Source organism: Thamnophis sirtalis, unplaced genomic scaffold (genome assembly GCF_051295495.1).
Source record: "Thamnophis sirtalis isolate CommonGarterSnake01/CBP01778 unplaced genomic scaffold, rThaSir2_p1.2 scaffold_5, whole genome shotgun sequence".
In the NCBI taxonomy this organism is placed as follows: Eukaryota; Metazoa; Chordata; class Lepidosauria; order Squamata; family Natricidae; genus Thamnophis; species Thamnophis sirtalis.
The window spans coordinates 32,043,256-32,069,380 of record NW_028261385.1 but is presented as its reverse complement, the minus strand read 5'-3'; the positions used below and the strand labels follow the sequence as shown (position 1 = coordinate 32,069,380).

Sequence of the window (26,125 nt, the reverse complement as noted above, 5' to 3'; positions counted from 1 at the left end):
CCCTTTCTATAGAAAGCTAAGAAAATTTTATGGATGAGTGCCTGAAGTAATCAGAAAGTCCTTGATTCAAAAGGAACATTACTTAATTTTCCAATACTGAGTACACAATCAAACCATATTCTTTATTATAAAAATAGAAAGCAACAAAAGTCAGCATCAACATAAGGAAGAAAAATAAGAATAAAAAGTTGCTAGAAGAAATTAATATAGAATAATAGTACAACATAAAAGAATTGTTATTATTGTCATGATACTTTTCAAATTATCGAATTTTTACATTGCAGAATTTGTTTTTCTTAAATTGATATACAGACATAAATCTTTAGTCTCATGTGCCAAGTTTTCTTGTACTGTACCTATCATGAATATTTAATGTAATTTCACTTGGAATTTTGGCAATGTTTGGAGAGCCTCTGAATAGATTTTACAGGATATTCTGTATAAAACTTTCTTGATTAAATTGAATAGAACTGAACTTAAAACTGGCATGATTCAGTCATGTTCTCCTCTTAGCTGGTGATCAGTAGCTAGAGCTTTGTCAGATTTATCCTTAAAGGAACGCTACCTAATACTGCTAAGTCAAAAGCTGTAGGAACCACATTATAATTTATATATAAACACGAATTCAATAAGTTTTCCATTCACTTCCCATTCTGAGCTATAATATTGTAATCTGGTTAGGTTTACAGTGGCATATGAACCAGGTCCTGTGTTGTATCTAATATTTGCTTCAGAAAATTATGAATGCTTAGCTTATGCTGAAGCCACTTTTTTGGTCTCATCTTTTGTACATGCTTTGAAAATACAGACATAAAGAAACCCCTCTCAAGATATCTAAAATTCCCAGCTAATGTCTTCTTATAACAAGGATCTTATATTGTCATTTATTGTACTGGGCTAATTCAAAGATTATAAAAATGTGCTAGCTTTTTAGTTTGCCTCATCTTTTCACCCCACAAAATGAAATAATGGGTTATAGAAAGGAGATATCTGATAAGATAGAATGTTGAGTAGAGTTGCATTTAAAATGCAGATAATCCTCTACCAAATTTAATAAGTTCACAGTGTTATTACTAAGAATTTATGGTTTTTTGTAAATACTGATCCCAGATTTCCACCTAAAACTATAGTTTGGGCAACTCTTGATGAAACTGATTTACTACCAATCCTACTTGACACATCAAACACTACTAAAATATTTTTAATCAGATCTGAAATATCTAATTTTAATTTAATTTTTTGTGAAGTCATCTGCAACTCACAAGGTGGAATTGTTTGTAAACAAAATATTTTATCCCCAACTGTAGATCATACATAATAGTAACATAACATTATGAAAATGGAATAGCATGTGCTTCCCATGCCAAGTCATTCAAAAAAGCCAGAAACCAATTAATATCCACATAAGACATATATACAGGAAACAAAATATGATTGTTTTAATATGGTTGGTGTTTTTTTTACCTTTATTAAAAACATTAAAAATATTTTTCAGAGCATTTTGAAGACATGACTGAAATCCGTTATGAACTTTTTATGCCAGAAATACTTAAGATTTCCATATAACTGAAGTCCCTGAGGTGTTTTTTTAAAAAAAATAATATTACTATTATTTCACAGTGATGTTAATAATGCTTACATCTTCATAGGGTTTATCTGTTTTTGGATTCACTTTCACATTTGAAATTCTCTGAACAACTTCCATTCCTTTAGTGACTCTTCCAAATACGCTGTGCTTATTATCCAGCCATGGCTGTTATGTGGTTGTAATTAGTTGACGTGAAAATAAACAGAGAAACATTAAAAAATTAATAATTGAAATTATCAATATTGACAAATTGATCCTATAATCTGTAACTGAGGGAACATGCATAAACATAAAAATGCCTCTTGGCTGGCATTCTAGGAGGCAGGCATGCAGGCAAATATAGATATAGCCCAAACTATATAGGAATCACGTATAGAGAAAAAAATAAATATGCCACCTTCAGTTAAGGGAAATGACTGGTTTTATTAACATGGATTCTATTTCTACTTATGGCAATATAAAACATAACAATTCAGTATAATATGATTATTTCATTTCAAAACAAATGTGAAAAAATACAGTTGAATTAATGCTACTTAGTGCCATGGGGCACCTCAGGATTTGATTCAATTCCAATCTTAAATTCTATGGTGAAATGCCCAGATTTCTTGTTCCTTTCATTTACTAGTTAACAGCAAATCTGTGTTTGAGGGGTTAGATTCTTCCTATTAAAGCTTGAGGAAAACTGTCAGAATTGCACCTTAATCACACTTGGTAGGTAAAATACAGAGTCCATGAAACTTTCTTAAAATATCTGTTCAGATCAACTGTCTCAATCCTTCCTGTCTCTCACATGAGTTGTTTTCATTTCAGCTAGATTAAGGGTGAGCAATGAGCCCTCAGGGCCACATACAGCTTTTTCCAAAAAGCAACTGGAATTTTGTTTTGTTTTTTCTTTGAAAACATTTTGTTTCTCATTCATACTATTTTTGGATGAGAAGTGAAACATTTTCAAAGGAAAAAAAACAAGGAAGTCAGGTTGTCTTTTGGAAAAAGCACCTTTGTGGCAACTATGACCTGGATGATTGAGAACTTCTATTGACGTTTATTCTTGAGATACAGCAAAGTAACTCTTAAAACAAGGTAAAGATAATTAGAAAATAAAATCCTGCTTCTATTCAGTTTGCAACATCACACAGCCCATGGCAGCCCTTCATTCCACAAAATATAACCTGAAAAACTGACAAATAGCTGACATGTTACTTACCGTTGGTACTACGGTTACAAAAAATTGTGAGCCATTAGTGTTTGGTCCTGCATTGGCCATACTAAGTGTATATGGCCTATCATGTCGTAAGGTTGCGTGGAACTCGTCTTCAAATTCTCCTCCCCAGATGCTTTCACCTCCCATGCCAGTGCCAGTAGGATCACCAGTCTGAATCATAAAACCCTGCATTGAGCAAAACATATGGTCTTAAGTTATCATTAACATTTTAATCATGTAACAGCAGTCCTACTGCCTCAATTTAATGCCCATTCTTTACCAAACAGAATACCCTACTGATTAATCAGATCTCTCTGAGAAATTCTCAAGTAGAAAAAACAGAACGAAGTATTAAATCACTCTTGAGTCTAAGCAGTTGGCATTCAGGGGAAGTACCATGATTACTAGTTAGTGACAGATACAACCTCTATGAAATCTTTCCAAAAACTATGCTCTAGAGCAGGGGTGTCAAACTCGGTTTCATTGAGGGCTGCATCAGAGTTGTGTTTTATTTCAGGGGGCTGGGGTGTGTGGCTAGGGTGGGCATGGCCAGCTCGACATCACTCATTGAGGCTCCGTTTTTGACAGCGACAGCCTCCCTGGGCTCGGTTTTCACTGGCAGAGGGCTGCAGGAGGCTATCACAGCCGAAAATGGAGCCTGGGAGAGCACACGGCTCTTCTGAGCCCCATTTTCATTGGTAGAGGCACCGTGGGCTGGTCCTTTGCTGTTTCCAGGGAGGCTCTGCGGGTCAGATCTAAGCACCCCATAGGCCAGATCCGGCCCGCAGGCCTTGAGTTTGATACCCCAGCTCTAGAGTTACCACATACTGTCACATAGATTTCACAACACGTTAAAAGTTGTAAAATACAATCTCGTAATACAGACTCATAAAAAGTATGTCCTTTAAGTCAGTATTTCTCAAACTCTGAAAGTTTAATATGTGGACTTTTAACTCTCATAATTCCCCAGCCAACATCCTGGGAAATTCTGGGAGTTGAGGTCCATATATTTTAAACTTGCAGAGGCTGAGAAACACTGTTTTAAGCAATCCTGGATATATGATAATGTATGAAATATAACATTGAAAGAAGGAAAATATTCTTTGCTTCCTCCATAGCAAGAATACTTCTTTAATTCTCTAATACAATAGGTCATTTGTTAAGTGTATTTTTAAACTAACCATACCAAATACTTTTGAGAGAGAATATATGTAGCTCATGGCTTAATTGTGAAGTCCTTGGTGCTCTTTGAGCTTGGTTGTTTGCTTGCAGATGTTTCGTTGCCCAACTAGGCAATATCAGTGCCAGCTAGTGTGGGGTATACCAGAGACTGCAATGCAGCATCTGGAAACCACAGCACTCCCACATGTGCAACCGAAAGAATAGATCCAGTATGCAGATGGCACGTTTCTCGAAATAAAAAAGCCACAGCCAGAGAAGACTTATGAAACAACATCTTTAAAGGAATTAAACCACAAGGGAAATAGAAAGCAATGCATTACACTTCCTTTATATTCTCATCAGAAGAAATAATTACAGCAAAAGAGAAATACAAGTCTACTGAAAAACACTCTAACCTTCCACAAATGGAGCTGTGTAGCAATAAAAAAGTTCCTGACCACTCAATCTATTGCAACACAACAACATAAGCTATGGAAAGAGTAACTAACATACATCAAAAACGTCTCAGGAACAACAAGGTATTACAACCATGCAGTAACACCGTAGCATATAAACCCTAAAGATTCAGTAGCCCAACAACAACAACAAAACCCAGGAGTTATCTACATCAGTGTTTTTCAACCTTTTTTGTGCCGTGGCACACTTTTTTCATGAAAAAAATCACGAGGCACACCACCATTAGAAAATGTTAAAAAAATTTAACTCTGTGCCTATATTGACTATATATAAAGTCTTTTTCCCACGGCACACCTTACACTACCCGCGGCACAGTGGTTGAAAAACACTGATCTACATACAGTGTAAGGAATGTAACACCAGGTAAGACAGACAACAGAAGACTAGCAGAGGACATTTATGAAAACCAACTTGCAGTCAAACCACGCTGTCAGCTTAACCATAGTTTCAACTAGGAAACTGAGTCTACCAGAACCATCTAAATCCAACTCTAAGGAATTCCCAGAAGCCTGGCATCCAGACAAATCATCCATCAAATCTGCCATCATAGAAATAAACCATATTTACACCCATTTGAAAGAGACAATAAAAAAAGCTAGGAAGAAAACAAAAACTCCAGAAAGCCTCCTCTTAAGCTGCCAGCACAGAGATAAGCAAGGACTAATACTAGACAAATAAGCAGAAAATAGCACCCCAATTAGGAGAAAGTACCAAAGGGGGGGGGGGGGAAAACCTCTACACTCTCACCAAGCTACTATTTACAGAGAGAAAATCTTGCATCACTTGAACTGAAGATGTTATCCAGTTCAGTAATGAAATGATTTCAAGCAAACAACCAATCTCATAGGACTGCATAGACCAAAGACTGCCTAGACATTAAAACTTTTGTGCGTATTCCAAATATACACAGGAAGTCCTCATATTATGACCACAATTGGGGCTAAAATTACTGTGAGACATTTGTTAAGTGAGTTTTGCCCCATTTTATGACTTCTCTTGCCACAGTTATTAAGTGAATCATTGCAGCTGATAAGTTAGAAACCCAGTTGTTAAATGAATCTGGCTTCCCCATTGACTTTTCTGGTGAAAAGGTCTCAAAAAGTGATCATATGACCTTGGAACACAACAGTGGTCATAAATATGAATTCAGATGCCAAGCATCTGAATTTTGATCTCATGATCATGGGGATGCTGCAAAGGTCGTAACTGAAAAACAGTTATAAGTTGTATTTTTCAGTGCTATTGTAACTTTGAATGGTCATTAAATGTACTGTTGTAGGTCTAGGATTACATGTAACTGCCTTCAAATTGTTTAAATACTTCACTGCATGAGTTACACAGTTTCAGTGATGGCGCCTAAGATTCATTTTAAAAATATTTATTTTATTTTATTTTTAAAAAATCATTATCATTTTATCTAATGGCTTGATTTCCAAATTAGACTCATCCATAAAGTAAAAGCAACATATCAACTTCATATAAACATTGTACAAAAATTTTAAATCTATTTTTACTACAATTTAAAAAAATGGCAGAGATTTGCTTCAGAAATACGAAACTCGTTATGACATGTAAAGGGCTATAATTAACTACGTAAATCTAAGCTACAGCAACTTTGCTAATGTAAATAAAGGCATCTCAATTTGGCCATTTCACTGAACCAAGTGTATGAACGTATATTATAAACACTGAAAGGGATGAATAGCCATCAATTACCTTTATGATCCGATGGAAGGTATGTCCATTATAGTAACCATTCCTACTGTGTACACAGAAGTTTTCTACTGTTTTAGGGCACCTGCAGTCAGAGAGTTATCCTGTTAACATGAATGTAACCCAATGTTTTCACTTAGACTTAAGAAGGACCCCATTGAGCCAATCTAGCATAGGATTTTTTTTTATTACAATGAACAATGCAATGCTAGTTGAAAGGCTGTAAACAGAACAGCAATGCCAACTCTTGTGTTCTCAAACACTAATACTCAGAAGTAATGCAATATCAGCGTCACCTTCATAACTAATACAATGTTTCCTACATTAAAGAGTTTAAATCCCCTTCTGTAAGTTTGTGTGTAATGAATGAGAGGAAATCAAATGCTAGAGAGCCAGTAAGAAAAGGAAAAACTCATCTACAGGTGGGATTTTTAGAAAATTGTCCAGATCTATTTTGTTTTTCCCTTTTGCCTCTTCTCTCAGAAGAGAATGAAGAGCATGTCTTCCTGAACTGTTTTAAACTGAGATAAATCAGCTGTTACAATCCCAGCTGCTGGTGGAATAAGGATTAGAATTTTATTTTATGGAAAATGAATTATACTTGGGCGCCTTTGTTATGCATTGTTCTATTTCATTCTGTCTTTCTTCTGTGGGTGTATGTTGGAGTGTGTGATGCACACATGCATGCATCAGGTGCATATTTCTGAATGAAAAAAGAGCAACTGAAGGTAACTATTACATTCATTTTTTCCATTCCTTCTTTCACTTTCCCATTTCCATCTAGTTCCTTGATCCACACAATAAAGACATACATTCTTATAGAATCGTTTTTTCAGATGAATAGGCCACACCAGATAGCAGCTGTGCAGTTGGAACAAAAGGAGTATATTAAAATAGTCTTCATATACGTACTCAACAGGAAACAGTTTGACATGAATATCTCCCATGCTTGTGTGAATAATGGCACTATCAGAAACTCTTTTGGGCCCTTCAGCTTGAGTGGCTGCCATGACTTCTTCTTTAGATGGTTTCTCATTGAAGACATCTCTATCAGAATCTGCACTCTTGGTATCTTCTGGTTCACGTTTAGTAAACTGAAATACAAGACAGGGGAATCCGTTTTGTTCTTGATGTTAAAAGTTTACAGAGCTAAAACTGTCCAGTTTTGGGAAGACCTAGATCTCTGCGGTAGGTTCTAATGTTTGGAAAGGTAGAAGAAAAGAGAAGAGGACAACGGGCAGCAAGTGAACAAACTTGGTTATAGTAGCAATGAGTTCACTATTGGAGGAGCTGAAGCATCAAAACAGAGACAGATCTTTCCCCTCCCTCTTTCAACAATGACTTAATAGCACATCATTAACATCATCATCAACCCCACCAACACCAACACCACCATCTAGTATGTAGATAATCACCATCAAGAAAAGTGCATGAATGCAGTCACCAGAAATCAACTTTGAGTTAAGTACATCTTAGTTTTAATAAAATGCGGTTATTTTTGGTTTAAAAGAACATGGATTTGAGAGTATAAAACAGTGCTTACATTGTTGTATTTCTACAACAATATAAGCTATAACAATATAAGTTCTATTATTAAGTCTCGGCTTCCTTAGAAATTACAGCAATACATAAAGCAATAAATTAAAAAAATAAAACATACCACATAAAATCTGTTCTTTTTAAAGGCAGTACAGATTATTGTTGGATCTGCTTGGATGTTCTGGAGAACTGGATTGTCAGATGCCTTCATCTCAACGGTAACAGCAGCACGATGTTTCTTTGCCACTCCCTGGAACAGAGCCAGTTGTGTAACTCTGATATTCTCCTGTTTACCTAGGATTCTCACACATCTATATTTAGAAAGTAAAATCTTGAATCACCATTAAGTTTCTAATTCATCATACAATCTTTACTCTTGAATCAACAACATAACACAAAATATTGCTTTAACTCAGAACTGGCAGGAAGGATGTGTTGTGGGTCCCATTCACGAAGGAGTGTCATCTGACAGGATCCAGGAGGAGAGCCTTTCTGCAGGGGCACCCATATTTTGGAATATATCAGTGTGCACAAATTACTACGTGAGACAACCCAGGAGCAATAACAGCAAACAGGTTTGTAATAAATAGTAGGTTTTTATCTACAAAATAATATATACTATACATGCACGTACTATAGGCAGCAGTCAAACAATCAGTAAATTACAGCAAGGAGAAACATACATAGCAAGAGAGAGACACGCTAACAGGGTCTCTTCTTATTATACAGGTTCTTAAAGGAATAAGAGCCAAAAACCTTACTGACTCATTCCCATCAGTACATCTGTGCATCATCGTAGCAGCTGGTCAGCTCTTAAATCACTACCCTTACAAAACACAATTCCCCCTAAGGTCAGATTGGCTCTGACTTTGATAACCTTTTAGAAAGACCTGAAAATATGGCTTTGTCATCTGCCTAAGTATTCAGTAATGTGAATATGGAATCTCAAAGATAGTATATTGTTAGAGAAAACTGACTGTGCTTTTCTGCAAATTATATTTATGGTTTCAATGGTTTTACTGTTTTTAATATTTTAATGCTTTTTATGTTATTTATTATTTGTTCTGCTATTCTTTAATAATTTGTTCACTGTGTGGAGTAATGTATGTCAGATGAGTGGCTAAATAAATTTATCAAATATCCAACTTTTCAAAAAACAGTGGTGAAGGGAACAACTTAAACAACCGTAAACCATTTTTAAACAACTTAAGTCATGATCTATGATCATGTTTTTATTAACCAGCTCTTTATCAGTGTAATGAAAAGACTGATATTATTCCAAATGGTCAAGGTTTAATAAAGTGTTTAAAATGACTGAAAAACTTTTTTACATGATACACTTTCATTTTTTAAAAAATTTCTGTTGTGTTTTGTTCTTTTTTAGTTCTTTTTTCTATATCCTGGAGTAATTACTTAAAATGTATACATTTATATTTGATAAGACAACATCCACCAGAATTCTGATTTGCAATGTTTATGTGAGGGAATATTTATATCAAACATAAATGTAAAACTGTTAAAAATAGGAACGCTGAGGTTGAATGCTTTAAGATCTCTAGAAAAATTTCCTAACATTACAAAATATGCTAGTTACAATGAAATAAGCAGAATTTCAACTTACCGATTTGTTTCCACGTTGATAACCTTAATTCCCAACATTGTCCCATAGAGCACAAAATGTCCAGTTTCATCAAAAATGATGTTAATTAACCTGACAGCATCCACCTTTTCCAATTCCCTCTCCACAGCCATACGTCTTCCAAATTCCATATCAGGGAGTTGCTGTCTCATCTGCTGTAGCTCAGTAAACATCTACAAGATGACATTTAGCCATAAGGAAAAGGTAATAAACCGGAATTTTCTACTGTATATTAACCATTTTATTAATGCCCAACACTATCAAGGATATTGTATTGTTTACATAAACACTACAATAAAATGACTTACAATAAATATAAAAAAAATAATAATTATGAAATATTACTGTTAATTCAATACTGTCAACTCATTTATTTATTGGCATTAACTGCATCCCCAAACTGCCCTTGAAGCAGAAAATTTCAGCATAATATACATACATTTTATATTTAAAGATGAATAAATATAGAATTACTTAATGTGAGACTTTTCATAATTGCATAATATGTGAGGTCCAGGAGGAAGTTTGAGTTTCTTGTTCCTCAGTAGTGGCACCTACCCATGAACCAGCCTTCAAACAGAAGTCCAAATGGCCCCATTAGGTTTCAATTTTAAGAAAGCTTGAGTTGTTTAGAAGGGCATTTAGTTAAGAACTATCATCAGTATGCTTATTACTATCATAGTAATAGCATTGTGACAGTACTGTTTTATTTTAATAATTTCTGGAGGGAGTTGATGGTGAAATTACTATTTCTGTATTAGTTGTGATTATTTTGTTTTCTACTGAATTTTGCTATGTATCAACTCATATGCTGGATTGTATTATTCTAGTTAATCAAAGAATTAAAGCTGTTTTAGCAGGAGGGAAACCCTTAGAAAATAATGTTTTAAAGAAACTCTTTGCATAGATTTTGCATTGAGCTGGATTAAATGCCCTCTAAGATTACATCAAACCCAATTATTTTATGATTTAAACTTTCTGTAAAGTTTGTTTCAAAGTGTTAAATATTAACAGCATTAGTTATTAGAATCTTTACTTACAATCTAGTAATCCATATACTTCAAAAATATGTAAAAAAAATGGAGCCAAATGGTGGCATTTTCTTATTAACATATCAGTAACACAAAACTGCTACAGGCTAAATATGATAATGAAAATCCATTTCTTACAAAAGAATTCTTATAATCAAATACAGATAATCTCATCACTGAAAGAATTAAAAGAAACTATTGGAAAGTGAATAAATATAAGGAAAAAAATACTTACACTCAAAGATTCATCAAAGACTCGCATAAGCTTTCCTGTTAAGAATCTAAAAATCCGGACTTTTCTGTCAGAGCCAATAGTAGCCATTTTTTTGCCATCAGAGGAGAAACTCATACTGGTTAGGTAGGATTTACATTTAGCAAATTCATATAAATCAGTGTCTGTTTTATATTCCCAGTTCACATTTTTAGGAAATTTATATTCATGGGAAGGACCAGTCCAATATTCAATCATTCCAGACTTGTCAGAAGATACTATGATTTTAAAAACAGAATTCAGTCGTATCTGAGTAAGAGGGGATGTATGCAGTTTATCAAAAATGTGAAGCGGTTGATTATTGCCTCGGCCATCATATATAAATATTTTTCCAGTACTCTTTTCAGATGCTGCAACTGAAGTGATAGCATCTCCGGGGCAATAGACCCACTCACACTGGCCCGGATGGTAGCTAGAATGAATGAGATGGACATAATATTAGGACTCTCTTTAACATTCCAAAACAAATTTTAAAAACTAAAAGGATCAAAATGTACAGAAAAAATTAACGTATTTCTAAAGTACAATACACTACAGCCTCATTAGTAATAATATTTATTAGTTACTAAATCATTCAATGCATATCCTACTATTCGTTTTATCCTTAAAGCAGTCCAACTCTGGAGATATTCAGAAGTGCTGGTAAAGCTCATCAAAGTAAAGTCCCCACCATCCAGTCAGAGCTGGAAGAAACTTCTTGGATGAGAAGCAAAACATCTTCAAAGAAAAACCAGAAAGCCCACTTGCCACTGAAAAAACCAGGTTTGGGACAACCATGACCCAGATGACTGAAAATCTCCATAGATACTAACCAAAGTAAGCATCTCTGTTTTTGATGTTTCCTAAAATGCACAACTATACATAGCTTTTTCCCTTCCACTGGCAGAAGCATGCAAGAAATTAAACCTACTTTAATGCTTTGATTACCATAAATGACTAATTAAATCCATAGTAACAATATATTGCCTCTGATTTTGTGCAATCTGACACACTGAAAAAAGTTAATTTATCAATCATCACTTAGTCATCCATCAATTTCTAATGACATTTTAGGCAAAAATATATTAAAACAGTTGGCAATCAAACCACTATAATTGAAAATATTAAGTGATTTACCCAAGTTTCAACATGTTGATCATGTCAAAGTTCACCACATCAAAAACTTTCATTGCTTTATCATCCCCAACAGAGCAGAACAGCGCCCCTTCTGAGCTAGTTGCAATGCCTTCGATAACACCTATTGAGGTTAAAAAAATAACTTTCATTTAAGAAAATGTTTGAACAAAATGATTAAAAATGAGTTGTATCATAAACATTCAAAGATGGCTATAATTCTATAAAAACTATCTCTTCCTATTAAACATTTGAATAGATATTTGTAGGATATTGCTATATGGTAAGTATCCAATACACAGAGATTTGAGGGCCACAGTAATTTTCTGACATCACAGCATGGCTTCAAACACAGTCCTGGAAAACCAATTTTCAGAAGGGCTTCTTTATAATTCTGAGACATTCAAAAGAAAATTCTCAGATGTCTGTATTTTGCAGAATGTAATATTTCCAATCCCTTACTAGAATTGCTATTAATTTTTACCTGCTTCTGCTGAATAATGTGACTCAAGAGAGAGACTGTTATCCAACAAAAAGCTTAAAATTAGTTAAGACTGACACGTATCTCTATAATAACATTTAATATTGAAAATGTATATTTAAGAACAAAGAAAGAAAAATAGGCAATATAAAAATTATACTATACAGATACACAATAATTTACCTAAATGGCTACGAAAATGTTTAACAAATTCAATTCCTTCTTCTACCTTCTTCCAGAATTTGACATGTCCATCATGGCTGGCTGTTATTATGAAATCTGTTCTGCAAATACAATCATATGAAAGAAATAAAGGCCTAGATCTAAAGATTCCAATGCACTAGGTGTTTTACTTCCCTAGTTTTACACACTGATGTTTAAGACACGCTTCAGATCTTAGTATGATAAAATTGTAAAACTTGAGCAAGGATCTAGAACAAAAGGAAAGGAGTGCAAGGTACCATTTTTGAGAGAAGCCTTGTTTCTCTCATATTTCATATTTGAGAACCCAAATAAGGGTTGGAACTCTGGATTATGATGTGGATTTACCCCAAAGAAGAATTCTAGAGCACAATTCAGAAAACCTTTCCATAGAATTTGAAGCAGGATTCAGCTAACCACAATGAAGCTAAATTGTACATCTAAGGTAACTTTTAAGCAAAAAACACTTTGTGAAAGAGATATACAATGTAACATTACATTAGTAAAAACAATTATACTTACTTAGAACATACTACATGAGTGATGACGTCTCTGTGCATATAACTACGTTCATACATTGAAGCACTGGGAAGATTATCAAGGTAGACATGTTCAAACTCAAGAACTATGAAAAAAATAAACATTTTTAATGAAAATGCTTCACTTAGATTTGATTTAAAGCAAACTTTAACAAGACTTTTTAGTCAGAGCAATGCAAATATCAATAATAGCAACACGCAGCTAGAGATATGTATAATTTAAACCCTGTACAAACAAGGAAATATATGTAGGATCACATGAAATCCTTCCATTCTAATTCATTTTTAGGATGATAATGATTATTTTTATCTTGCTTTTTAAAATGTATTTTGCTGAATTCAAGGTAGCAAGCATACATAACATTCCTATTTTTTCATAACTTAATGGGACCCACAAAATGTCACAATTCCTTTGAAAAAGCATTCTTCCAGAGATTTATATGACCCCAACTGATCTATTTAAATGAAGCCTTTAAATTGCCCCTACCCCCAGGGAAGCCTTTGGGTTGGATTGGATGGTGAATCCATGGTGGATATACTGTATGTTGAGATGTGTTGGCTTCATTTTGCCTAGAAGACTTAGTATTTCTTTCCATTATTGTTAATTTATTTTTAATATTGTAAACCACCTAAGTTGCTAGGAAGTCTGAGAACCTTACAAATTTAATAAATAAGCAAATAAACTTTTATAAGAAAAATAATGATGAGTTTGGGCACTCTGGTAATTAATTTAACAATCTGATATCAGTTTAAAAAGGGAAAGGATAAGTAGGGGTAATACAAATTGTCTTTAATAGGACATGTAGAAGAGTTAATAGCATTGTGGAATTTCACAGTGAACAAACTAATCACATGGAGTGGTTGGGTGTTCTCAATATACAATAAGCTACAAAAAAAATCTAAACAAGTCCTAAAACCAATCAAAAGTGTTGGCCCATTTACTAACAAACCAAATAATACACCCAGTGGAGTCAGTGGGAAAAATAACCTCAAACTGTTCATAGTAAGAGTACATAGTAATCTTGATAACAGGACTAATACTGACAAATGTCATAATATGTGTGTGTCTATAGTGGATTTAACCTTGTGAAACCTAAAGGTTTATAGGTACAAGTGTATAGATACAAGTGTGCAGATACAGTTGCCACGTCCAGGAAGTAGACATTAATTTAATCCATAGATCTGAAAGTCATCAGATTGAGAAAAATTGCCCTAAATCAATTTGTGCGAGTGGGAACTTGTGATTTAGACACAATGACTAGAAAACCCAGCAGGATTAGACTTGGGTTGCAATCTTGCAAATCTGTACTTGGCATTAACATAATAACATTAATCGCAGTAGGATTCCTCGAGAAAGTGTGTCTGGAATCAGTGTCAGGATTGACCGGGCTCTAGGTACTTCTCCGCTCTTGAATCTTCCGGATTAATTTTATTTTTATTTGTAATTGATCAGATTTTTATCCCGTCATTATTACTTTATTTTTATTTATTTATTCAATTTCTACAGCCTCTCAACTCAACCCTGGTGGTTGAGCTTGGTCCCTGGTCCTCCTTTACCTCTTCTCTTTTTCGCCTGCACAGCCTCCCCAGGTAGGGGCCCAACCCAACGCTCTTGGTCTTTATCTCCTTCCTCCTCAGACCCTTCATGTTTTTCAGACACCTCCTCCTTCTTCTTCTCCTCTTCTTTCTTCTCCTCCTCCTGCTCCTCTTCCTCCTTCTCTTCTTCTCGAACCCTTCTTTTGCGAGCACATTCTGCCGACGCCATGTTGTCTTACGTCACCCGACGTAAATCGACGAGGGCCATCCGAGAGCCATCCCCGTCTTGACGCACTTACGTCTTCGCCCGCTCGCCTTTCAAGCGGCCAATGGGAACGCAGCCCGCGCGGATTTGGACGCGAGAGGACGTCCTCGAGTGTCGGAGCTCCCCGCGGGGCGAAAGGGGACCAGAAGGAAGGAGCGGAGCTATTGCTATGGTAATGTCGGATGGGAGGCGGTGCATCTCCGGGTAGAAGACTTAGACTTAGAATAACGTAACTTACATTAAAATGAAATCTACCGGTAGTTGCATACAGCTCTCAGAGGGTCACTACCTCCTATATAGAGCAACGGTGGAGAGGCACCAACGCCTCCGTCCGTTTCATTGAAAAGAGGGAAACAGAATTGAGAAACGGCTGTCTGTCCGGGAGGGTTAGGGGAATGTGTGGTCTTCCAGATGTGGCTGAACAACATTTGACAGCCCTGCGGGGGAGCTATGAGTCAGCTGGTAGGTCTTAATCCCTGCTCTAAAGGACCTCAGTAGCACTGTTTATAATTAACTATATTTTTCTTTGTAATATCTTCTTTAGAGGATCAGGGTATTGACATTAAGTCTTTATTGATTATCCCTTGGGCCATACCAAAGTGCAAAGTTCCAGAAACAAAATAACATTGAACACAGCACAGCACAGTACTTAAACAAAATAGTTCAGTTGAGAGTTGCATATGTGGGACTGATTGGGGTAGATTGCAGGGGTGACCCCAAAATATAACCTTATCATATTTTATCCATATCTTAAATTATTGTATTTGATTCCAATTTCATTTTAGACTGTATTTTATTCCAATTACATTGTTAATTGTATTTTATTCTAATTACATTTTAAATTGCTTTTATCAAATTTTAGTAATAATTTGTTTCTGGAACTTTGCACTTTGATATGGCCCAAGGGCTAATCAATAAAGACTCAATGTTCTTTAGAGCTTTTTTTGTACCTGGGTTTAAAAAAAAAATCTTAAAAGAACGTTATATAGTAAAAAAAATGTTTAGGTATCAACTGTTGATGCGTATATGCTGGTTTTGCTTAAACTGTTTTATGTCCTGCTTTTACTTACAAGCTCCTTTTATGTCAGCAATAAATACAAATAATACTGTTCCTAGGCTGAGAAACTTGCCAAGAACTTTTCTTCAGATGAGCAAGATGTATCTAGCATGTTATTAGATTCAGAAAATTCCAAAGAACAACTCATAGAAGAATGTGAAGAAATATGGAAACAAGTGGAGGAGGTAATAGGCAATAATTGCATGTATTTATGACATAAGTGAAGCTATGCATCTGAATATTTGCTATTAATTTCCTTGTTTTCCTTCCCTCAGCTTAAGCAGAAAGATGAACTTTACTATCATTACATAAAATCATTAACTTTAAGATACAAATAAACATTCCCAAAAAACCTTTTGGAAAATATAATCAAAGTATTAGTTCTCCCATTATAATGGCATAGAATAAATTATAAATAGAAGTTGATTGTATCTTAAAGTTATTTTAATATTAGGAATATTTTTAAAACTATAAACATTATATAATATAAATGGATTTATAATATTTTTGGAGTATAAAACATTCTGAAGTATAAGAGGGGAGGGAAGGGGAATCTGCCTCTGCCTCCCAGCAATTTGCCTCCTTGCAGCAAACAGTACAGAAAATATACACTGTTTGTGGTGCTGTTAAAATTGATGTGGCTTTATTATTATAAGCTTACATTTAATTTTTATATCCTTTTCCTCTTTGAAGTGCCATACCAAATTATCTCTTCAAAGTGTTGAAACTCTTCCAGATTCAGATCTCAAGGTAAGAGTAAAGTTTCAGAAGTTTTCTAAGCAATGAAACCTTGTCAAAAGGCTAATTGGGGAGATGGGATTTCTGTTACTCAAGAAATGTCAGAAACTAGGACAATTGGGATTGAATTTACCATTGATTCAAATTGGTAAATTACTGAGGAAATTTTGCAAAATTTGTTTCATTGGTTAACATGGAACTTCACAGTATAATACATTGACAGCATGGTATGATAGAGAAGGTGTTGGATTACCAGCAGGAAGTTTTGATCCATTACCGTCCACAAAACATTGTGTGACTTAGGACTCTTACAGTCCAACCTACCTTACAAGGTATTCATCATGAGAAAAAAAGCAAAAAGAGGGAGTACTATATATGCTGTCTTGAGCTCTTGCATAAAAGAAATATCATGGGGAAAATTATGCTTTCAGTCTCTGCTTCAACTGGGGTAGTTTTGAAACTTTATTTCAAGCACTGTATATAAAAATATATACCCAGAATTGTTTGATAGAGAGATGGGTGACCTACAAATTTCATTAAGAAATAAATACATACATGCATACATACATATTGAGATAATGTTTACATTTTGCCATGTTTGACAGCTTTCATTGTTAACTAAACGATTCAAGGCTCTGTCGGCTGAATTTAATCAATGGCAAAAAAGAGAACCAGAAAGTAAGTTTTTTTACTTGGATTGAGATTGAATTATAAACAAAGTTATAAAATCTGAAGTATAGAATATACAATTGTACCTTTTATAGAATATATAATAATTGTACTAAATTAGTGCCACAGCTTTTATCTGCTTTACCATATGTTGGCCAATAAATTTAATAAATAAAATATGAATTATATCAGATAGATTCTCTTTATTTCACGTCTCTTTTTCTTTCTTGGAAGAACAAATTTAAGACACTATTCCTTACTATTCTTATATCCTTTGGAAATAAATTCTCTATTTTTGTATTTGTTTTTGTTAGTAGTGAAATACTACACTAACATTGATAACACTCTCAGTAATAGTCTCCTTCCCCCAGCCATGTCTTGTATCCAATGACCTTCTCTGAACTAAAGTGAAAGCTGTTTTATTTTTGTGCTACTTTTGATGGTATTTTACTATTCTGACATCTTATTTTTGAGTTTTAAATGATCTGTAATCAACAAGAGAATTTAAGCTGAGTAGTTGGATTCTTTTCCTTTCCTTTCATGTCTTTTTTAACAAGCAAATTTGTATGAAACAGATTACAATATTTATTTTTTATTTAGTATATTATATAGCTGTCTAAGTAACATGTGATTCTGGGCAGTATATATACAACAGAAGAACTGTAATAAATGACAAACAATAAAAATAATGTAAACATATAAAATAAATAATCAAAACTCAAGAAACAAAAGAACAAACATTACTTAATCTCATCCAGCTACATTGCAGGGTCTTCTTGGGATCCCACAGGCTGGTGAAAATATGTGTTACAAGGGCTTTCCAGAAAGTTAATAAGGAAAGGCTTATCTCACCTTCCATGAATTGATACTACAGAGTGTGACTGGTGAGATAGATATATGTAATTGGGAACAGGGAAGCCTTTAAATAATGTGGTCCTGTGCCATTTAGGATTTTAAAATCAAACCAGTACCTTGAATTACATCCAGCAAATTGGCAACCAATGCAGCTTATGGAATGGAAGATAATAGTCAGTTTGAGATGTTTCCAAACAGATAGCCACTGTTATCAGAACTTTCTGGCAAGTATAGCAAGATCTTTGAATAATAACAAAGAATGATCAAAGATGATTGATTGTCTGTTTCTTCCACTTGACTCTTTCCAAGCTTTTGATAGAAAGAAAAATCCTCTTAGATGATGTTTCCCAACAACAGTATATTTTTCATAATCAATTCTGAAAGAAAATAATGAGTAATAAAACACTTCCCCTGAATGATTTTTCATTACTTTCATTTACTTAAAGTTATAATGAGTGATACATACTCTTCCTATACTAATAACCTTGTGTTTCAAAATGAAGAAACGTGTTGTAGAGGTGGGTTGCTCTCAGTTCGGCCTGGATCAGGCAAACCGATAGTAGCAACGGGGAGAGACTCCGCCCACCCACCTGGCCACTTCTGTGCATGAGCAGAAGAGTTGCAAGCACGCACGCACGAGCGAACCAGTAGAAAAAAAAATTGGGAACCCAAATTGATTCAATCAGAGTACTAATATTTTGATAGAATTGTGAAGACACCAGAGTAGAAATTAAGAGTTTTAGGCCTGCTTTAGTCACAAAGTCAACTGGGTGACCTTAGGCCAGTCACCGTCTTTTCTGCTTATGAAGCAGGCAGTGGCAAACCATTTCGTAAAAAAAAATTTCTAAGAAAATCGCCATAACTAGAGGCAGTTACAGGAGTCAACACTGACTGGATGGATGCATGAATGGTTGGATAGGTAGACAGATAAGTAAGTTTGAAAAACATTTTTTTTAAATCTGACATATTCTCTTTTTCAGTAATTACTACAAATCCAGATGTCCTGGTAGAATTAGGAAGAGAACAGGTATGTATGTTAATGAGATGGCTGCAAACTTTATAAAATTATAATTTTAGGAATAAGTATAGGAACCTATGGCTAAGTTTCCCTGAAAAGCAGTCTACTATGAACACTTGTTTAAACAAATATGCTGAATACTATCTGATGTGGTAAAAAAAATCAATTAGAATTAAGTAATTGGAGTGTGTTAAGTTGGATCTAGAAAATTTGGATCATCTTAATATAGGATTGTAGATAGCAATAGCAGTTAGACTTATATACCGCTTCATAGGGCTTTCAGACCTCTCTAAGCGGTTTACAGAGTCAGCATATTGCCCCCAACAATCCGGGTCCTCATTTTACCCACCTTGGAAGGATGAAAGGCTGAGTCAACCTTGAGCCGGTGAGATTAGAACCGCTGAACTGCAGATAACAGTCAGCTGAAGTGGCCTGCAGTACTGCACCCTAACCACTGTGTCATCTCGGCACCTAGATAAAGTCCAACATATGGAAGGTAGCAGGTTAAGAAATTGTAATTACGATTAAAGTCAGGATGTTGAATTTGAAATAAAATTTGAATTTTTGCTGCCCACTTGAAGCAACTGTTTACATTGCTCACTAGGGTGTCATATAAGAAAAGTTGCAGTGATATTATGCCTGCAGAGTTACTTGTACAGCAATTTTAAATCCCTGCTATCTTTTCACTGTGTTGGGCAATTGGTTGTTTATCCACAATAATCTCATTGACCTGTTTCTTTGAGTCTTCTCCAAGACAAGCTATAAATGTGTGTTTATGTTGGGGTGTGTGTATGTGTGACATAGTGAGTGAGTGTGACTCATCACTGCCATGCTCAGAGAAACCTGATAGGTAGCAACAATCAAGCTGGTCAACTGCTCGCCGCTCAAGATATCTGTTCTGAAAGTAAAGCTTGGTGCTGCAGATACACAATTGTATCTGTCCGCCCCGTGCCAACTCAGTGAAGCAGTAGAAGTGATGGGCCAGTGCCTGGAGGCTGTCAGGGTCTGGATGGGAACGAACAAGCTTGCACTCAATCCTGACAAGACCGAATGGCTATTGATGTTCCCTCCCAAAGATTGGCTAATTATTCCATCTCTCAGTCTGGGGGGTGAAATTATATGCCCCTCAGAGAGGGTTCGCAATTTGGGAGTCCTCCTGGATCCACAGCTGACTTTAGATCACCAGTTATTGGCTGTGACCAGGGGGGTCTTTGCCCAGGTTTGCCTGGTGCACCAATTGCGACCCTATCTGGACCGGGAGGCACTTCAGATAGTCACTCACGCCCTCGTAACCTCAAGACTGGACTACTGTAATGCGCTTTACATGGGGCTGCCCTTGAAAAGTGTTCGAAGACTTCAACTAGTCCAGAATGCAGCTGCGCGAGCGATTGTGGGTGCACCTAGGTACACCCATATTACACCTATCCTCCACAAGCTGCACTGGCTGCCCATTGGTCTCCGGACTCGCTTCAAGGTGCTAGTTGTTACTTATAAAGCCCTACATGGCATCGTACCTGGGTACCTGAGAGACCGTCTCCTGCCAATTACCTCCCAAAGACCAATTCGATTGCACAGGCTTGGCCTTCTCTGGTTCCATCTGCCAGCCAATGCCGGCTGGCGACTCTCCGGGGGAGAGCCTTCTCTGCTGCTGCTCCAGCCCTCTGGAACGAGCTCCCTGTGGAGATCCGGAACCTTATTACCCTCCCGGCCTTCCGTAAGCTACTAAGTCCTGGCTGTTCCGGCAGGCTGGGGGCTGTTAAAGCACCCAGCCCCGTCTTAATTGTGACTTGTGGATTTTAAAATTGTTTGTATTGTCTTATTTATTCCCTCCCCTGTTTATTGTGAGCCGCCCGGAGTCCTTTGGGAGTGGGCGGCATACAAAACCAATAAACCTAACCTAACCTAACCTGCTCATGATTTGTCAGTTCAAATACCTAGAGAGATTGTATCCATTCTAGTCTCAGCAAACCAAGTTAGCCCATTGTTCTTGAACAGAGTCCAATAATTAGCACCCCTAAGTTAGTTGACATGGCATTCAGCTTGTAACTAAGCCCAAGGAGTAGATGGTATACAGACACCAGACTTGCTCTTCAGTCAATAACTCTACCTTCCACCCCCATTGTGTCCATTGCCTTTTACAGATATCATGATGGTTCTACTGCCTCTCAGTCCCTCATTCAGAAAGAACTGGCTATGATTTCATTATGTTATTGTTCATTGTTTCATTTGGCTATGGATTCATAAAATAAAAATCACACAATATTTTATCCTGAATTAAATAACAGTATTTATCTTAAAAAGTCAATAATGTATCTCAGAATACCAGACAGAAATAATTTTTAAAAAGTATCCATTCTCTCTATGGGTATAATTTCTTCCATTTTCAATTTAGAATCTGTAAGTTTGAAGTATAAGCCTAGTATATATCACAGAGAGCATCTAAACAAAGAATTCAATACTGAAAGAAGATTTTGATAGCATAATGATTTGAAAATACAATTATTTTGTTTTTAGTTGCAGAAATTAGACCACGAACTTGAACTGGTACTATCAACAGTTAATGCAAAGAACAAAAAACTAAAAGAAGATTTTATAAGGTATAGATTGTGCTGAAATTGTTTTTGCAGTTCTGAAAAAACTGAACTAGCTAGTTATGCTTCTCACATTATCTTCAAAGGGAACAGAAATGGTTGGAGGAACAGGAACAGCTTATAGAATGTCTCAGCCAAACAATGGAAAAAATGAACAATCATGTGGTGCATTTTTCTGAAAAACGGTATTCCAACTTAATTTAAGATAAAGCAAATTGTATTGTCAAATTCTTTGGATAATTGAGTATTAACATCCATGTCATTAATAACTGACTGTCATTCAAACCCAAACTAAATCTAGAATTATGCTTTTGTCAAAGCATTTACACCTTAATCTATAACATTGGGTTATTCTCAAAAATTTTCATCCTAACATATCTTCATGAGTTATGACTGAGCACTCAGTCATTTGTTGGCTATTTTTACAGTGTAATTCTGCTATGATATTTGGACTTTCATCTTCCCTATTAATTTGAATGTAGAAAAGTTGCTACAAAGACGTTGTTAATTATTGATTTATTTAATTGCATTGTGATTTATTTATTAAATGTCTATGCTACCTATCTCTGTAATACAACAATTCTGTGTTTTGTTATAAGCACATGTTTATAAAATTATTACCACTAATTATTTAGAAAGCTCATAAACCTTAATCTTTTTTATATCTTAGAGCCTTTCAGGAACTGAAAGCTAAAATGCTGAAAATAAAATCTTATAAGGAAGAAATTTTGAATGCATTGGGAGATTTCCTTGACGAACATTTCCCACTTCCTGAAAATAGTGGAACTGCAAAAAAGAAAAGGGCAGGTTTATTTGCATTTCATATTAAAATGTTGCTTTTGATACTTATTTATTTATTTATTTATGACAGTCATATACCTTTTCAGTTTCAATAGATTTGAAGTACTGCATATAGTATAAAAATACAATAATAAACATAATATGTTGACAATACAATAGTACAGTAGATGGCGCCACATTCCTAACTTAACTCTTTATTCTATAGTGTTCCCTAAAATCCGAAGGCGCTTTTAACAATCTCATGGAAAATTGGGGGGAAAGGTGCCATTTTCACTTCTGAATGCAAGCTGTTCTAAAAGATTGGACCTCCTGCAGAGAATGCCCCCTTCAGTTGCACATCTTAATTGGGAGGAAAGCTCATCAATCACTATGGATGCAATAGATTTGTAGATTCTACACAAAACAAGCCAACTCAAAGATACTAAGATACTATCTGGTTCCAAGCCACATAGACTATATAGTAATAACCAACAGTTTGAATTGCACCTAGACAAGGTGGTAACCAGTGCAGCTCCTACTATGTTAATGTTACACATCAATAGTGAGCCTTACAGGCTCTCGGAGTGGGTAGCGGAGTCAGTAGGAAAATGTGTTGTAGATTCAGAGGTTCCTTGCAAAGCTCAGCAAATTTTTATTCAAAGCCAGCTGCATAAGTCTGATGTGCATAGACTCTGAGAGTCTATTTCAGAGGGACTTAGGGTAGAAACAAATTTCTATAATATATTTTGAGAGAGGTTGATAACCTTTGGATTTTTGCTTTTTAAAGAGCATAGGTTTTTTTTGTAATCTATTATCTGATTGATAGAAAACTATAGGCAAATGTATATTTTCTTTGACAGGCATGCTATATGGTTAATAAAATATCCATGTATACTATAGAAGTCTTAAATATTAAATATTCATTGGGGGGAGGGGGAGAAATAGATCCATGACAGTATACAGAGCCTGTTTCTCAATCCATTATCATAAATAATTATCATAAATAAAAGCTTGTGATCTCAGATCTCTTTATATTGAATCTTTGAATCCCAGCTCTTCATTCCTGAAAGTAAAGAAACGTATGCATATGCATGCAGAGACAGCCAAAAATGATTCCCAATCGACGTGACTATATTAACAATTTCTATGTATTGCAATGCACCTCTTTTAAACATTTTGCATAGTATATTATGTGACCATATAAAAAATGATATCTGTTCTTCATAAAATATTCCTTAAAAATGTGGCACGCATTCTCATTCACTTCTGGTACGACTGGTTGTAGATAAATGCAATTTTAAGTCTAAAGGAAGATGAATGCATTCTAAATATACATTCATAACTATAATTGAAATGCTGTTTTTCTTTATAAACATGCATCTCACTTATAAACAGATTTTGTTTTTTACTTTCTCTAGCATTCATCAAAAGAGGAAGATGTGCAGCTCATATCATTACATGAAATTTTAGAGGTAGGAAAGTTAGATTGTTGATTAACAGTGCTGGTAACTATAGTTCAACATAGCTGAATTACAGATTAATGATTACTGTCTTAGAATGTGGAGTTTTTGTATCCAAAACATATCATGGAATCTCTCCTTATCATTTCTTTTCATTTCAAACAGGGATAGGGAACTCATTTTTCATACTTAATAGTATTTCGATAGACATCTCATTTAGTGCTCATTAATACTTTTCAGGCATAAATGTGTTTCAACTGAAAAATAATAAATAATACAGTACTGTCTGTGCTATTGCATATAGTCTATTTGAAGTGAATTTTATTAAATTTAGTTCCAATTGAAAATGAGATTGCATTTGAAAACATAGTAACTAAACTGAAGCTTTACTTCAGACCCAATTTAGTGATACATCTTTTTACATTTTTATCATTCGCTACCTATTCTTTAAAGCTAAAATGCTTACTAATAGTGACCGCTCATTCAGCAACCGTTCAAAGTTACTGAAATAGGAGATTTACAACTGGTCCTTCAAGTTGCAGTCACTGCATCATCTCCATGGTAGCGTGATCACAATTAGGGCACTTGGCAAATGGTGCATATTTACAATGTGCATTCATATTGTACAGTGTCTTGCACTCACATGATCACCATTTGCAAGTTTTATAGACCGCTTCCAACGAAGTCAGTGGGGGTGCTTGCGGGAAGTTGCAAGTTTTGATCACATAATGTGCTTAACAACTGGCTGATTTACTTAACTGTACCTGGAAATATGTTGGTGTGGTCATGTGTTGTTTCAATTCATGACCGCATCGCTTAGCAACACTTGTCAACTCCAATTGCTGTGAGGGAAGACTATATCTAGAGCTGTTCTAATAAAGTAGCTTTAGGCCTACTCTATCTTTTTCTTAGTCTAATCTACTTTACCGACATTCCACTTGCTAAACTAGGAAGAATCAAGCTACTTAGTTTGATGTGCAAATCAGCTCTAAAACTCAAAGTTAATGGACTATCCAGGTTAATTGTGATTTGGTCTTAAAATTGGCTACTTAAAATTGGAAATCATGTATAAGGTCAATCATCAGGGATTAATTCAGTGCGATAAGAAATGATGGACTGAAAACATTCAAAATACAATAAGAAATATAAAATGGCTTTCATTCTATACAACATACATTGGAAAATATTTCATTCAAATAAATTTTTCATCTCAATCTTATATTGTGAGGACTAAAATCTGACATATTTCAATACATTCTCTTTCCAGAATCTCATCAATAAACTGGTAAACACTCCACATGATCCATATTTAACAATCAATGATTCATTTTGGTCACCTTACATTGAGCTTCTACTGAGATACGGGATTGCATTGAGACACCCGGAAGATCCAAACAAGATACGTCTGGAAAATTTTCACCAATAGCAAGATATTTTAAGATGAAGGTTATTCAGAAGAACAGAACTAAAAAAAACTGTAATCTGAGAAGATATTATTAAATTAAAATCCTTCATGTTTTTCAGGCACACTCCTACAATAGTTCTACAGACCATTTTTTAAAAGTTTGTGATTGTCACAATTCCTTTTTATGTTTTACTGATGTTAGTAAATTATGCTTGTATTCTAAAAACTTGGCTTTGTTAGATCAGATTAAAGGATTATTTTAGACAAGTGGTTTGACTAGCTTTCCTATTAATTCTGTCATCCGATGTCAAAAGAAATGGTGGGAGGAATAAAATTTGTTGACTTCTAAATGATAGGCATGATTCTGTAAGAAAATATATGAAAAAAAGACAAGGGAGATGTCATTAAAACTTTAAATTCAGATGAAAAGTATCTGCCTTCATGCAACGTTTTCATCCATTGGTAATGTATTTAAAAAACATTTATAATGGAAAATGTAATAGAATACAGGTAGTCCTCGAGTTATGACCACAATTGATCCCCAAATTTCTGATGGAAGGCAGGGCAGTTGTTAAGTGAGTTTTTCCCTAAGTTACAACATTTTTGCTGTAGTTAAGTGAATCACTGCAGTTGTTAAGTCAATAATTTCATTAAGCAAATTTGGCATCCCCCATTGACTGCTTGTCAAAAGCTGGCTGGGAAGGTTCCATATAGTAATTGCATGACTCCTGGACAGTACAACTGTCATAAATACATGCCAGTTACCAAAGGCCCAGATTTTAATCACATGACTA

General features: G+C 35.1%; 2 protein-coding genes and 1 long non-coding RNA gene across 5 annotated transcripts; 2 read left to right on the top strand and 1 right to left on the bottom strand.

The window, feature by feature from the left end:
* Positions 1 to 103: 103 nt before the first annotated feature.
* Positions 104 to 14,737, bottom strand: PPWD1 (peptidylprolyl isomerase domain and WD repeat containing 1). Of its 2 annotated transcripts, XM_014060950.2 has the most exons (11): positions 14,515 to 14,737; positions 12,941 to 13,043; positions 12,401 to 12,501; positions 11,740 to 11,860; positions 10,588 to 11,035; positions 9,304 to 9,494; positions 7,804 to 7,993; positions 7,056 to 7,237; positions 6,147 to 6,228; positions 2,796 to 2,978; positions 104 to 1,753 (listed from the first exon to the last, which is right to left on the bottom strand). In XM_014060950.2, the coding sequence occupies exons 1-11, from the start codon at positions 14,720 to 14,722 to the stop codon at positions 1,610 to 1,612; spliced, it is 1,953 nt and encodes a 650-aa protein (XP_013916425.2). In that variant the 5' UTR covers positions 14,723 to 14,737; the 3' UTR covers positions 104 to 1,609. The 2 variants fall into 2 exon arrangements, with proteins under 2 accessions (XP_013916425.2, XP_087571690.1); XM_087715564.1 differs by lacking the exons at positions 12,401 to 12,501; positions 14,515 to 14,737 and having other exon boundaries at positions 12,941 to 13,017.
* LOC106544624 (uncharacterized) lies at positions 8,163 to 12,719 on the top strand. The gene is made up of 4 exons (XR_001313248.2): positions 8,163 to 8,257; positions 9,431 to 9,525; positions 11,234 to 11,439; positions 12,457 to 12,719. It is a non-coding gene; the product is annotated as an uncharacterized LOC106544624 (long non-coding RNA).
* On the top strand, positions 14,697 to 25,599 carry CENPK (centromere protein K). 2 transcript variants are annotated; one of them, XM_014060952.2, is made up of 10 exons: positions 14,697 to 14,930; positions 15,875 to 16,000; positions 16,509 to 16,565; positions 17,159 to 17,231; positions 19,058 to 19,104; positions 21,610 to 21,692; positions 21,773 to 21,871; positions 22,357 to 22,489; positions 23,885 to 23,938; positions 25,194 to 25,599. In XM_014060952.2, exons 1-10 carry the CDS (start codon positions 14,823 to 14,825, stop codon positions 25,350 to 25,352), a joined length of 939 nt encoding a protein of 312 aa, XP_013916427.2. In that variant the 5' UTR covers positions 14,697 to 14,822; the 3' UTR covers positions 25,353 to 25,599. The 2 variants fall into 2 exon arrangements, with proteins under 2 accessions (XP_013916427.2, XP_087571691.1); XM_087715565.1 differs by having other exon boundaries at positions 22,357 to 22,493; positions 25,194 to 25,332.
* Positions 25,600 to 26,125: the final 526 nt, after the last annotated feature.

What these genes read in the sequence shown, in the direction of transcription:
- PPWD1 (XM_014060950.2), bottom strand. Translation starts at nt 14,722, where the DNA reads ATGGCGTCGGCAGAATGTGCTCGCAAAAGAAGGGTTCGAGAAGAAGAG. An exon ending in TCTTTGATGAATCTTTGAGT is followed by an intron (nt 9,495 to 10,587) that starts GTAAGTATTTTT and finishes GTCATCTTGTAG; the next exon opens with ATGTTTACTGAGCTACAGCA. An exon ending in GTCAAACTGTTTCCTGTTGA is followed by an intron (nt 6,229 to 7,055) that starts GTACGTATATGA and finishes CTCTGACTGCAG; the next exon opens with GTGCCCTAAAACAGTAGAAA.
- CENPK (XM_014060952.2), top strand. Translation starts at nt 14,823, where the DNA reads ATGGGAACGCAGCCCGCGCGGATTTGGACGCGAGAGGACGTCCTCGAG. An exon ending in GGAGCGGAGCTATTGCTATG is followed by an intron (nt 14,931 to 15,874) that starts GTAATGTCGGAT and finishes TACTGTTCCTAG; the next exon opens with GCTGAGAAACTTGCCAAGAA. An exon ending in GTGCATTTTTCTGAAAAACG is followed by an intron (nt 21,872 to 22,356) that starts GTATTCCAACTT and finishes TTTATATCTTAG; the next exon opens with AGCCTTTCAGGAACTGAAAG.